General features: G+C 32.7%; 1 protein-coding gene across 1 annotated transcript; it reads left to right on the top strand.

The window, feature by feature from the left end:
• Window positions 1-8,135: 8,135 nt before the first annotated feature.
• Window positions 8,136-11,959, top strand: LOC139498518 (uncharacterized). The gene is made up of 2 exons (XM_071286937.1): window positions 8,136-8,363; window positions 11,054-11,959. Exons 1-2 carry the CDS (start codon window positions 8,229-8,231, stop codon window positions 11,753-11,755), a joined length of 837 nt encoding a protein of 278 aa, XP_071143038.1. The 5' UTR covers window positions 8,136-8,228; the 3' UTR covers window positions 11,756-11,959.
• The last annotated feature ends 2,717 nt before the right edge of the window (window positions 11,960-14,676 follow it).

Genomic DNA, 14,676 nt, shown 5'->3' with positions numbered 1-14,676 from the left:
GTGACGATACTAATAAAGATGATATAACTGACAACAATTGTTTTACTCACGGGGGGGGGGGGTCTCTTCCTATATAAAGGTATATACATATGTGCCGCTGGAATGGGTCCCTTTTTTCAAATTTAATCCGTCAAATATATCAATGGGGTGCAATTTTACCGAGGAAATATATCAATAGGTAGTAATTGACCGATTGTGAAAATTTTGAGCTGATAAATATATGAATGGGTTATGATTTCGCTGTGAAATATGTGTATAGGTAGGGATTTCACAATTATTCAATATATGAATGGGGGGGTGTTTTTAAAATCCCAGCTACACACCTGTACCCAAAATCCCATGTTGAGACCCCCCCGTGGTTTTACTCAACTGTTATACGTACATGTCTTTATACATATATATATACGTCCTTGCTAGTTATCCTGGGGGGGGGGGGGGGGGGGGGGGGGGATTGAACAGGGTTGCTTTTTGATGCCCTGCTGGTGAGCAAAGGTTTTTTTTTTAAACAAAGTATTTGTCTAGTACAGGATCGCTTATTTAACTGTTAAAGATCATACAGTCTAGACCTGGAATAGCACTAGATATTTTATACGGTTTACATGCCAAGAAATTACCTCCGTTGAAATTCTGCAAATATCCCATAGAGAAAATTACATGGATGATTAATATTGACCATTTGGTATATGGTCGTGTTCTTAGCGAGACGTACATGAAAGTCATAAATAAATTTGTTGAATGAAATTAAATCTGTATCTACTCAGTAATGGGTGCCGTAGGAGTTCCACCGGAATTTTTAGCTAGGATTTCTTGGCATGGAACAGGGTATACATTTATGAGCGTGTCTAGAACAGGGTATTTTTTTCAATATTTCTGTTTTGAACAGGGTATGTTTTTCAATGTTTTCTGGTTAGAACAGGGGGGGGGGGGGGTATGATATGGCAAGTCACGTGCTGTCGACACAGCTATACCAGAAACAATAGTCAGTAACAGCCCCCCCCCCCCCCCCCCACCCCCCCCCGGCTAGTTATATATGTCCTTGCTTGTCTATGGACTCCTTGCTTAAAAAACTAAACAATTGTTAATAATTGTGATTTTTGTTTAAAAAAAATCAAAAAGAATCGATTTTACCTTTTTTCTCCTATTAGTTCAACAGTAAAAATATATTAAGCACCTTAACAAAAATGCATGTTTCTTTCGAAGACAAGTTAAATAAAGACCTCTCAATAAACAGTGAATTCAGTTTTTTTTAAATTATTTTATAAAGTATATGATAAAGTTCATTTTTAGAAAAAAAGATAACCGCGAAATCCTAGATTTAAAAAAATAGATTTATACCCTCGAGTCGCCTTCAGGACTGAAGAAAATGAAATATTGAAAAGGAATTTAGTTTTTTTTTCTCTATTTTTACCATTTACAAGAACGACGTAAAACTAAAATAAACGTCCTTGCCATTTATCCATGAGATCCGGCGTTTTTATTTAAATTCACAATTGAAAACGTCCTTCCTATTCAGGGAAATCGGGACGAACTATGAAAAGATAAACTTTTCAGTGTTTTATACAGGAGAGCCACTTTTATGTCATTTAATTTCCAACTGGGCGGTGGCCATGGGAGAGGAGAAAAAAGCAACGTTAGGAGTGCAGCTTGTTAAAAAGTCCATCATGAATTAAACATATATATGTTCATTCATAAGAGAGGGGAAGGGGGTAGCCTCTGACAGTCTTTGAAAAGATATATTCAGCTTCATTAAGGATGGATTTAAACTTATCTTATTTGGGACCCTCTGGTGACCTCATTAAGTCAGCAGAAACGGGGAAAAAATTTAATACAGATCAATACAGACATTATTCAAATATAAATCTCTATCTGGTGAAGGGGAGACAACGCATAAACAAACTGTTGCACTGAGTAAATTGTGACCATCCAATTTTGTTAATATTTCCTCACGCCTATAAACAGATAAAAGAAAGATGGCCAGGTCAATGTTTGCAGTCGTCTATCTCCCTGACCATTATTGGAAGATGATGATGATGATGATAATGAGGATTAACGCGCAACATATCATTTGATAGAAATAAAACAACTGAAACACAAGGTAATTAATGACATATTTGGATCGTGATCAACTCCGACATCAATATGGTCATTGACAGCAAAGTTTTATATATTACATACATTGGCCAACGTATAATTCAAGATGCTATATATACATGTTTTATGGCATAAGTAGTGTATAAAACTGATGAAATTGAAACAGGTTCCAAAACTAATAGTTAACGTCGGTTACCATACTTATGAAATAAAATTGAGAATGTGGATGGCATGGATGGGGAATGTGTCAAAGACTTATTTCGAAACCATAATCGTACCGTTGATAATTGATTCTAAATTATGATCAGTTAAACATGGAATGCCAAGTTCAAATCATGTAATTTGTTCATATTATCACTAAACTGCATTTCTTTATTGAACATCTAGAACTATTGTGTCTGACTGCTATTTTACAATCCGAGATGGCGAAAGAGACCCATTCTATACCTGCATTCCTCTTGTTGTACTTATTTGTTATTGCAAGTTCTAAAACTAACTTATTATTGATCTTATCAAAATTAGGCGAAATCTATACTAACTAGGCTACATAGTTAAAATTTCTTTTCCTAATTCATTGGATCATCTCAAGTCAGGGAACTCGCCAGTGGTTGTCTTTTTGTTGCATTCAGCTGAAGTTGTTATGGTGTTTTTTTGTGTTTGTTTGTTTTTGTTTGTTTTTATCTCAAAAGCATCCAGTATTGATTAAAAGCTCTCATTTCACTACAAGTTCAAGACATGTCAAAGCACCACCACAGTCTATAGAAATCATTTGCAAGCTGTCGATGATAACACTACATCCGTACATTAAAGCACACAAATATAAAAAGTGAAATAAGAAAAAAATACCGAACTCCGAGGAAAGTCCATATGCAAAGTCAAAATAACAGATTCAAACGTATTAAACCAATGGATAACAACTGTCATATTCATGACTTGGTACAGGCATTTTCTTATGTAGAACATGGTGGATTAAACCTTGGTTGGTAGCTAGTGAAACCTCTCACTTCAGTTCAGTTCAGTTCAGTTTCTTGTATATTCCTCCATTAAATGTGGAGCACTACCCAAAGGGTATAGTTTGAGCAACTATTTACACCTTAAAACATAGGGAAACAATTTATTATATTATATACAGATGACTGAATTTGGTTATAATGATCACTAAATAATATAGATATCATAATTAATTCATAGGATTGTCATCATAAAGTTTAAAAAAAATATATAATGATTTATATGTGCTAGGGTGTAGGAAAATGTTAAAAAAACAACTGCATATACATGTATTTACAAGAATTAAAATGGTCAAAAGTTTAAAATTACTTATAATCATAGCTGAGGGTGCTATACATATATCAGGAATAATAATGAAAATTTCCTGTAAGACTTATGTAAAGTTGTTGGGGTTTGGACATAAATTTAAGGTATAATATATACAAAAATTTTCTTTACAGTTTCATTTCTATATGGAGATCTTGTCATTACTCTTTTTAAAATATAACTGATATCTTACAATTTTAAAGGGAAGATTTATTTTTAAAAACTTATAAGCCGTAAAATAGTTGGATGGTATACTATTTGTAAGTAACAATTTTAAGAAGTTTACTTATACTGTACTTGTGATCAGGTTTTTTATGCTTTTTGTGCGCAGCAAGTGCATCTCTTGTATGACAGTCGCATAAATTTCCACTAAATTGACAACGATGTCAGTCGATGTGTGAACAAACAAACATGAATGAAAATAACAACAAATTATTAGTTATAACAGACAGTGAAATTTCACCCATACATTCATAGTTTGACTATCTCTATGGTTGTTAAATATAGGAAATTTAACATACAGAATTGATTGGTGGTACCTTACACTACAGGGAGATAACTCTGTAAAGTCTTCTTAACGTTTTAATTACGTTGTGTTGTAAAAGGAATATTAATACTTTGACAAAATTTTATGAAAATTAAACGACCCAAATTAATTTTAGTGAAAGTGTTGGGTACCACCTTAATTTCCAGTAGCAAAGAGTTTATGCATGTTCAGGTCAATAAAATAAATAAAACATAAATAAAAGATCAAACAAAAAGGTTCTACAGAGTATGTAGACCTTGATAAATGACAAGAAAGAGGCCGCGGATGATAGGACCAATTTCTAGTTTATTTGGTTCACTCACATGGCCTACATCTCAAAGTTAAATACATATAGAAATCTGACATAAATTTTGATTTTTTTTTTTACAAATTTCAACTTTGTATCAAACCTTAAAGAAATCTTTTACCCAAATGAATTTATTTGTAATTGGAACTGTAGTTGACAAGGAACTTGAACAGTAATAAACGGTGCATGTTCTTCGTAAACATTTGAAAAAATGTTTTAAAACTGGATTCGAATGAGTCAAAATTCAGTTTTAAGATATTTTGTTAGATTAGATCACATGTTCAAAAATGCACTAAAATATTATTAAAGGAGCATAAGCTGTCAAATTCGTGTTCACAGATTTGACTCAAATTCTCACATCTGATTTGACTTTTCCGTTAAATAACCGAACACGCACATTACATGCATTATCCATCTCTAGGTAAGGGGTTAAATTTGATTTCACATGAATACGGAATCAATGAGGTCGTATTATTCACTTACAAGTGAATAATTCACCATCAATGTTTCTTAGCTTAATTTAACAAAATCAAACCATACTGGCTGCAAAAAGCGAATTATCATTTTACTATTTCACTTTCATTAATGATTGAACAATCAAAAAATCATACGTTATAGATTTTGTTTTATATATATCGTAGCTAGTGCTTCTTTAAAACATTAAGAACACGTTTGAATCTATGATACAAGGAATTTTAGAAAACGCTGACAAATTTTTATAAAATGGCCCTTGTATGATTGATATTTCAGGGGAAATTGCCCCTACTTCTTTCTTTCATTAAGAAAATAGGTATGAAGAGAAGAAGATGATACAATTTGGTGTTAATTTGGTAATGTAAATGGACAAATAAATTAAAAAAAAAAATACCATGTTAACCTTCTTAATATTAATGCAAATATGAGTTAAAAGGACGCAATTCAATTGCAACCTCAATAAACTGAATCATGATTTTTCCTTTTTTAGCGATTACAGGAACATTTAGGATAAATTCTATACACATTGTCGAAAATGGGTAAACTTTTATTAATGTCAAACATGTCTACTGTACATATTATTTTTAAATATTGACTTTTAACAAATCCAGGTGTATGTTATTTAAATATCGAACTTTCTCTAAACAAACACTAAATTTATGCAGGTTTTATCAATACTTTAAAGTCAATACACATATAAAACTGCCAGTGTGTGCCACAGCCATATGTGCAGCAAGGTAAGTTCAACGATTTATCCTTTTTATTTTGAAATGAAACGTTATTTTCTGCATTTTAATCTTTATTCTAATATTTAGATAAATTATACATGATATAGTTTTTCTATTATTAGATTAGTTCATAAATGTTTGCCAAATCAAATTATCTACCTTGGTTAACAATGGTTAAACCAATAAGCTAAAATCAATATTTACGTTTTATCAAAATTTTTTTTTTGGGGGGGGGGACTAGACACACAAAATGGTTAATATATGTACATATATTTCATATCGTTTTACGTTTACCTTGTTTGTTTCTATAGAAATGATTGCCAACGAGACAACTCTTCTAAAGAAACCAAATGACAAACAACTATATAGGTCACCGCACGACCTTCGACAATGAGCAAAGCCCATACCGCAAAAACAGCTATAAAAAGCACCAAAATGACAGATGTATTTACAAACGGCCCATATTGTACTATGTACAAAATAATGAACGAAATAGACAACTACTGAATTACAGGCTCCTGGCTTGGACAGGCATATGCATACAGCACGTGGCGGGGATAAACATGTAATTCGAACCGTCCCCTAATCTGAGACAGTGGTGTGATAGTACAACATAAGAACAAACTATAAGTCATATGGATACCCATAGAAATACATCTAACAAAAAAAGAGTGGACTAGGACGGATACTTGTACATCCGGCCAAAAAGACATTAAGAACAGATCTGAGAGTACTCGCAGTTTCTTACAGCTATAGTTCAAAGTCAATTACAAGTAACATTGTTTCTGGTAATTTCGAAGATGAAAGCTGGAATATTTTTGATTATTTAAAATGTCGGTATTAAATAACACATGTATACATACAAAATGTTTTTCAAAGCATTTTTCCTTTGATGCTATTACTTTTTATCCGTATCAGCTAAGGAGCTAGTACCTCGACCCTCATATATAACAATATCATATGTCACAATCAACAACGAATATATATACTGCAGTGAGTGACCAGGAAAATTTTCTTGCCCATCAAATCTTTTTATATTTAAAAATGATGTTTCGTTTCTACATCTTTCATTTTTATGGACTGGTGAAAAAAAAAGTTTTCATAGCAACTTTTAGTACTTTTTCGGAGACAAATCATTCCTCCAGGGACTTCTCAATCTAATCGAAATATCAAATCTCCGCAAGTGCTCATTTTTAATGGTTGGTCGCTGTCCACTTGGGACTTCACTTGTAATAACTATTATTTATATGCATATTTCATTTATAGATAGACCTATGCTAATTCCTCTGTCCCTATGACTAACTATTGAATTCAACAATTTAATCGTATTAAAAAAGTCGATTCGATTTCATGACAATGATTGATTGACTGATTTATTGCTTGAATGAAAAAAAGGGGGTGTTAATTGTTGGCTGCTTAACACTCAGTGGCAAATATTCCATGCATGTTTAGAACGATTATGACGATGATGATAACTGATTTAATTTATGTTAATCTATCACTCAATGATAGGGACAAGAGGTAATTGTCACACAAATTGATTTGTATGAGTGCTTGGAAACGAAAGGTTTGTCTTCAATGATTATAAATTCTTTCTATTCTCGCACTATATCGGACTGGAACACACTACCTGAAGCAATAGGTATGTCTGACACCCTGGAATCCTTCAAAAGTGGCATATCCACTCTAACATTTGAAGGATCCACCGCAACTTATTAAACTACAAAGTCACTGTACATAATGTATATATGTTATTGTTAACTATTTTTCTTTGTCATATTATTTTTAAATTAAGTCCATATGTACATAGCACACAAGTTCCGGGAAGTTTTACACTCCTACCTAGGAGTCTGACTCCCGTATTCGGAAGAAGAAGAAGAAACCGTACGGTAACCTATAGTTGTTGATTTCTGTGTGATTTGGTCTCTTGTGGAAGCAGAATTGTCTCATTTGCAATCATACCACATCTTCTTTTTTATAAATACTTAAATGAAATAATCGAAGGACACAAAACGTTTGCATTAAAACTGTTTTCATTTATCGATGATATTTTTTCTTCTCAAAATCGTTTTAGCATGCCAACATGCTATATGATCCCTAGTAGTTAATTGTCCCTCGTTCAATTATGAATTGAATGCTTCTTTTTTGTAGATTTATTTGAGTATAAAAGCGTTGGGCGAAGTAAATTTTGTATGAAACGCGGAAGCAGCGCATCATTCTAAAATGTGTGCAAGGTCAACCTTTTACAGCCCTATAGAATTACTAAAAGAAGTAAATTCAGAAATTATTGCGTACATTTATTAATTCGATTTTGTAATTTTAGACTAAAATGCGATTTATTTTTTTGCGATATTGAGAAAAATCCTGTTGAATTCATAAAACAAATTTCAAAATGCGAGTTTTAATTATTGCGATTATAATCTTGTCGCATTTTTCGCTATTATAAAGACATCGCAATAATTTCTACATTTACAACTTATTATACAGCTTATAATAAAAAAAAATTCTAGGATCATGAAAACACGACTTCCATCAAGTTTTCTTTTATTTAGCTGATCACTTTTTTGTAGAAGCTCGAGTTATCATGAATGTTACATTTTATTTGAAATAGAGGTATGTTTCAGAATGAGGCAAGATTGCTGTTAGCCAACCAAAATAACGTATTATAATGAAACATAATTGTGATATTATAATTAAATAATATATTCTGCCGCCATATGGAGATCTTGTTTTTGTTGCAGTCACATGATACATAAATAGTCCCACAGTTCATTGGTACGGCTGAATGATGGATGAATTTGAGCGACAGTCTCTATACAACTGCCGACATGAATTTTACGACAATGTAGATAGCGACAAGTTTGTACAAAAACTACACAACCATGGTGTGCTTTCTGAAAGTCAAAGACAGAAAATACAAGTAAGTACAAAAAGTAAAACACAAAAATACTGAACTCCGAGGAAAATTCAAAACGAAAAGTCCATAATCAAATGGCAAAATCAAATGATAAAACACACCAAACGAATGGACAACAACTGTCATAATCCTGACTTGGTACAGGCATTTTCAAATGTAGAAAATGGTGGATTGAACCTGGTTTTATAGCGCTAAACCTCTCACTTGTATGTCGCATCAAATTTCATTAAAAAGTAAGTAACTTTCAGTCAGATATAATCTCTTTTTCAAACTGATTTATCAACGGCAAAAATAGTGTGATCTGAAGACTGGGAGAAGATAAGGTTGATCAGCTTGTGTCCCATACCTTTTACATATTTAAGCAAATACAGTATATATATGTTCCAGACCGTATGAGTATTTGGACCGTACGCGTACGGTCTGGACCGTATGCGTACTTTTTCAAAATACTCATACGGTCGGACCGTACGCGTACGGTCTGATTAATATGATTAAGAAGTTGCTTAAGTTTATAAGTTACAAATGCATGTAACAGATCAACATAACTTTATTCTCAAATTAATATGAAAAAGTTCAATTGTAATTGAAATAAAAACCTTATGTTTTAACTATTTAAAAAATTCACGCTAATTAAATCTGTTACTATCTTGTTTTTAGCATGTCGATCAGTAATACATTAATTGAATCATTAAATTGACGATATCGGAAGTAAACATAATGTGGGAGGACAATTGTTTTAGAATATTAGAAACTTTACAAAAAAATGCAAATGCAAAGGAACATGAATGACCTGCAAACATGTAATTGTAAAATATATTACATTACTTGTGGTAGCAAGTGTCACCTTGGGCAAGAATACCAAAATAGGATTCAGATATACAATTAAACAAATATTTAATTTCAATTGTTCATTTGTTCATTTTATCCATCTAATTGCAATGATAACAATTTATAAAACTAAAAATAAATGTTTGTTTAAATTTAACCCATATGATCCAACAACATGTATGATCAGCTCTTACTGGACCATATGCGTATACTCATACGGTCCGACCGTACGCGTATGGTCGGACCGTACGAGTATACGTATACGGTCCGGACAGTACGCGTATGGTCCAAATACTCATATGGTCTGGAACATATACAAATACAGTATTATAAACTACACAGAGTAGCAAGATGTGTATATTTTGATCTAATATTCAAACTAATTTTGTTCCATAATGTCTATTTGAATAATTAATAAGTTCACAATAGGTAATATTGTTTATTATACATAGTTCTTAATTACATTTTAAAAGACAGTACCAACGACAGATAGTCTAATAAAATATTCAACTAGAGACAATATTCGTCCAATAACTTTATAAACATGCAACATTTTTGATTCTTTATGTTTTTAATTCTATAAATGTACATATGCTGAAATCGTTGAAAGTGGCCAAAGCACTTTAGTAGTGACATTACCAAAGATAAATGCAAAAGATTTTTTTTTTACATAAATATGCAGGGGCGAATCCAGCCATTTTAAAAGGGGGGGGGGGGGGTTCCCAACCCAGAGTAAAGCGGGGGTTCCAGCTATATGCTCCCATTCAAATGCATTGATTGGCCAAAAAAAAGGGGGGTTCCAACCCCCGGAACCCCCCCCCCCCCTTCTGGATCCGCGCCTGATATGATAATTTAGGGTTTGCATTCCAGCAAGCATTCATGTAATTTCAATTGTTTATTTTTCTCAAGATTCAAATAAAACTCCATGCATTCGATATCGGAGTATATTTTATGTAAGTTTGTCGACCCATTAAATTGTGGACCATATATATGTTAATAAACAAAATGAATGAATGTTTAAAATACGAAGACGATAGTGATGTGCCAAGTACATAAAATGTACTTGGAGATTTGATTTGCTCACAAGTAAACAGGGGGGTCCCAACCCAGGACAAAAGGGGGGGGGGTCCAACTATATGTCCCCATTCAAATGCATTGATCGGACAAAAAAAATGGGGGGGGGGGGGTTCCAACCACCGGACACCCCCTCCCCCCTGGATCCGCCAATGAGTAAATCGTTATCAATTCAAATGCATCTTACATAAATATTGAATATCTATTCACAACATTCCTTTTGTCTGAATATGGAATGCGTGCATATTAATTAGTTAACTATTATGTACATCTGCGTGATAGACACAAGTATCAGATCAACACCATAAGACAGCAAGTTTATAACATCAACTATAATTCCAAACATATTTGTTTTCTTTTTTTTTTTAATTAAAAAAACCCGTATTATTTTCACAACATATGTATTGACAAACTAAGCGAATAAAACAGTGTAGTCCGTACTGTCTATTTTCTCGACTATAAAATTATAAGCCTTGTACCTTTGATAACTATTTACACCACTGGGTCGATGACACTGCCTGCGGACGTTTTTAGTCCCCAAGGGGTTTGGAATATCGTATTGCATTTGTGTACCTCAACTATTGTGTTTGTATTTATATTGTATGTTTAGTTTTTTAAAGAATAAATCTATCTATCTGCTATCTATTCAACTTTCTACTTGTCTGGCGTTATAACTACTTTAATCTGAGCGTCACTGATGAGTCTTATGAAGACTAAACGCGCGTCTGGCGTATCAAACTATAAGCCTGGTACCTTTGATAACTATATTCAATCAACATTATACATTTCAGAGATGTAAATCCAATAGAGAAAAGATGGCCAACGTACTACAAACTGTGTCATTTGGTAATCATGACTGTTATCAAAACATTGTGTCAATAATGAAAGAGGAGTATCCCATGATAGCGAACAAAATGGAACTGGAACTACTCAAAGAACGAACAAGTAATTCACGAGATGTAAACGAGAGTTTAATCGAAATAATAAATGAGCAACTTCTGCCTATTGTTTATGGGAAAGGTAAGAGTAATGAAGAAGATTTTAGTTCAAAGCGTCCACATTCTTCAGTATCAAGACTTTCCGAGTTGATTCGTCAGCTGCAACTTAGGTGTTTGAGAATTCTTAACATTAAACCTAGTGAGGCGAGGAACACAGCACTTCCGGTTTTAATAAACAGAAAAATTAAAGAGCAACAGGAAGTAGTAAGACAATTAAAGGAAGAAATAAATGAAATAAAATCACCAAAAAAGAAAAATCAATCTTTGCACGAGGAACTAGATGAAATAAATCTTGCAGAAAAGATATACCAGCTTAGAAAGGAATTACAAGACCAGCATGAACGAGTAAGACTATTACAATTGTCTGTTCATTCGAAAGAATCAACAGTTTTAGATTTGAAAACAGAAAATGCTATCATTCAAAATGAAATACAGGAATTAAGGAAGCAAAGGCCATTAGGGAAATTGCAAGTCAACCTTTTATTTGACGATTGAACTCAGAAAGACCATACGGTTGCCTATAATTGTTTACATCCACAGGCACTTCATTTGAACTTTGGTAGATAGTTGTCTCATGACATCAAACAACATATCCTTTATTTTATATATATTTAATTAGGATCGGGGAAATGTATCTGACGTTTTTGAAAGAAAATATTTTTGTATATAAGTATGAAACCAATACAGATACCATTGTTATTTATTTGTGTTTTCGTTGGTTTGTTTAAATTTATATTAAAGACCTATCATTCATTGACCCATTACGGAATATATCTTATATCTTATTGACTTTCCTTTTTTTTTTTACAAGTGAGAGGTTTAGCTAGCTATAAAACCAGGTTCAATCCACCATTTTCTACATTAGAAAATGCCTGTACCAAGTCAGGAATATGACAGTTGTTATCCATTCGTTTGATAAGTTTGGACTTTTGATTTTGCCTTTTGATTTTTTATTTTCCTTTTTGAATTTTCCTCGGAGTTCAGTATTTTTGTGTTTTTACTTTTTTCTAATATATTTTGAACTTAAATAAGGATAAAAACGGTACAAAAAATACAATGACAATATTTTAATGTTGTCTTTATTAAATCATAGGAAGAATTTTAAACTACATAGATATAGGAAGATGTGGTGTGAGTGCCAATGAGACAACTCTCCATCCAAATAACAATATAAAAAAGTAAACCATTATAGGTCAATGTACGGCCTTCAACACGGAGCCTTAGCTCACACCGAACAACAAGCTATAAAGGGCCCCGAAATTACTAGTGTAAAACTATTCAAACGGGAAAACCAACGGTCTAATCTATATAAAATAAAAAAAATAAAATAAAAAAAACTATATGTCAATTTTGACAGTACACCACTAAAGATCAGTCAGTAGTACATAATTCTGTAAATTCGTGTTGCTTCTAGTCTTTAGTCTTTCATGTTGTGTCTTCTGTACTAATAATTATCTGTTTGTCTTTTCATTTTAGCTATGGCGATGTCAGTTTATTTTCGATCTATGAGTTTGACTGTCGCTCTGGTATCTTTCGTCCCTCTTTTACAGCAGCTGTTAGTACGGGGCGCCGAATGGGACTCTTGTGGTTTTGTACAAATGATTCAATTCTGTCATAACAAAATCATTTTTGTCTTACAAAACTATGTGATACAGACTTGTTTTATGAGAACTTCAATTTTGTGATGACAAAATTAATTTGTGTAGACAAAATTAATTTGTGTAGACAAAATTCATTTTTGTCATGACAAAAGTCAATTTTGTCAAAAATGTATGCAAATATAAACTTATTTGCATACAAAAGTCACTTTTGTTACCTGATATGGAAATTAAAACACAAAAGTCACTTGTGTGAAACAAGATTCACTTTTGTGAGACAAAATTGACTTTTATGAGACAAAATTGACTTTTGTGAGACAAAATTGACTTTTGTGAGACAAAATTGACTTTTGTGAGACAAAATTGACTTTTGTGAGACAAAATTCAATTTCGTCAATTTTGTCTCACAAAAGTCAATTTTGTGTCACAAAAGTCGATTTTGTATCACAAAAGTCGATTTTGTATGCAAATTAGTTCACAGAATCCAAACTAAACTAATTTGAATACAAAATTGACTTTTGTCGCCCAAATTAGGTAACAAAAGTAAAGTCTGTGTTACAAAAATGAATTTTTCTTGACAAAAGTATCTTTTGTCCACTGAAAGATAATTTTGTATGACAAAATTAAAAATCTTTAGTATGCTACAAATGTTAAACTGAACTCATTTTTGTTGAACAAAACTAACTTTTGTCCGTACAAAATTGAATTTCGAGTACGAATGGATAACAACTATCATATTCCTGATTTGGAACAGTCATTTTCTTATGTAGAAAATGGTAGATTAAACCTGGTTTTACAGCTAGCTAAACCGCTCACTTGTATGACAATCACATAAAGTTCCATTATATTGACAACGATGTGAAAAACTATTTCCACCGTGCAGCTTTGGGCGAGTTGTTTGTTTGTATGAATGAAGTGTTGTGTATTTCATTGATAAATTGGCCCGGATGGACATGAACACATGACGTTACTGCGATGTCATATCACGCCTTTGCCTTATATATTCGAGTAAAAGGCATTTTTCACTTTTTTGTCCTATAAACCATAGTATAGCACAGGGTACTTAACTCCATTATTTTTTGTAAATGTCATCCGGTCGCGAACGTCCGTTATATTACGATTTCTCGGTTGTTTACCCCACTAAAACTTTGTATAATAATAATAATAATAATATTTTTATTTCCCAAATTACAGGGCCCATAAAGGGCATAATGTATATAAATAGTGTATAACATGCATACCGTTGTTTTTGCGCCTGTCCCAAGTCAGGAGCCTCTGGCCTTTGTTAGTTTTGTATTGTTTTTAATTTTTAGTTTCTTGTGTACAATTTGGAGTTTAGTATGGTGTTCATTATCACTGAACTAGTATATATATATTTGTTTAGGGGCCAGCTTAAGAACGCCTTCGGGTGCATTGAAGACCTGTTGGTGACCTTCTGCTGTTGTCTGTTCTATGGTCGGGTTGTTGTCTCTTTGACACATTCCCCATTTCCATTCTAAATTTTATCTTTATTGTCTAAATCGTTCGTAGCAGTCCTTCCCAAGTATGTCAAACTTAATTATTTCGTATAAACAAACCAATTGGAAATATAAGGCCGTACTCTGACCTATATATAATTGTTAATACATTGTGATTTGACTCATTTGCACTTATACTCCATCTTCTTATTTATATAGATCAGGAAATGCCGATAATGAAATTTTTACAGGATTTCAATGACGCAATGATGTGAATATCAAAGAATGTATTCAATAGCTCGCTTTAATAAAGCTATGACTCATATCGTATTTCGTTCAACCCCCTCTTCAAAAGTAAAAT

The sequence above is a fragment of the Mytilus edulis genome, chromosome 12 (assembly GCF_963676685.1).
Source record: "Mytilus edulis chromosome 12, xbMytEdul2.2, whole genome shotgun sequence".
In the NCBI taxonomy this organism is placed as follows: domain Eukaryota; kingdom Metazoa; phylum Mollusca; class Bivalvia; order Mytilida; family Mytilidae; genus Mytilus; species Mytilus edulis.
Note: the sequence above shows the minus strand (reverse complement) of the source record. Positions and strands in the feature narration are given on the sequence as shown.

What these genes read in the sequence shown, in the direction of transcription:
- LOC139498518 (XM_071286937.1), top strand. Translation starts at nt 8,229, where the DNA reads ATGATGGATGAATTTGAGCGACAGTCTCTATACAACTGCCGACATGAA. An exon ending in GTCAAAGACAGAAAATACAA is followed by an intron (nt 8,364 to 11,053) that starts GTAAGTACAAAA and finishes TATACATTTCAG; the next exon opens with AGATGTAAATCCAATAGAGA.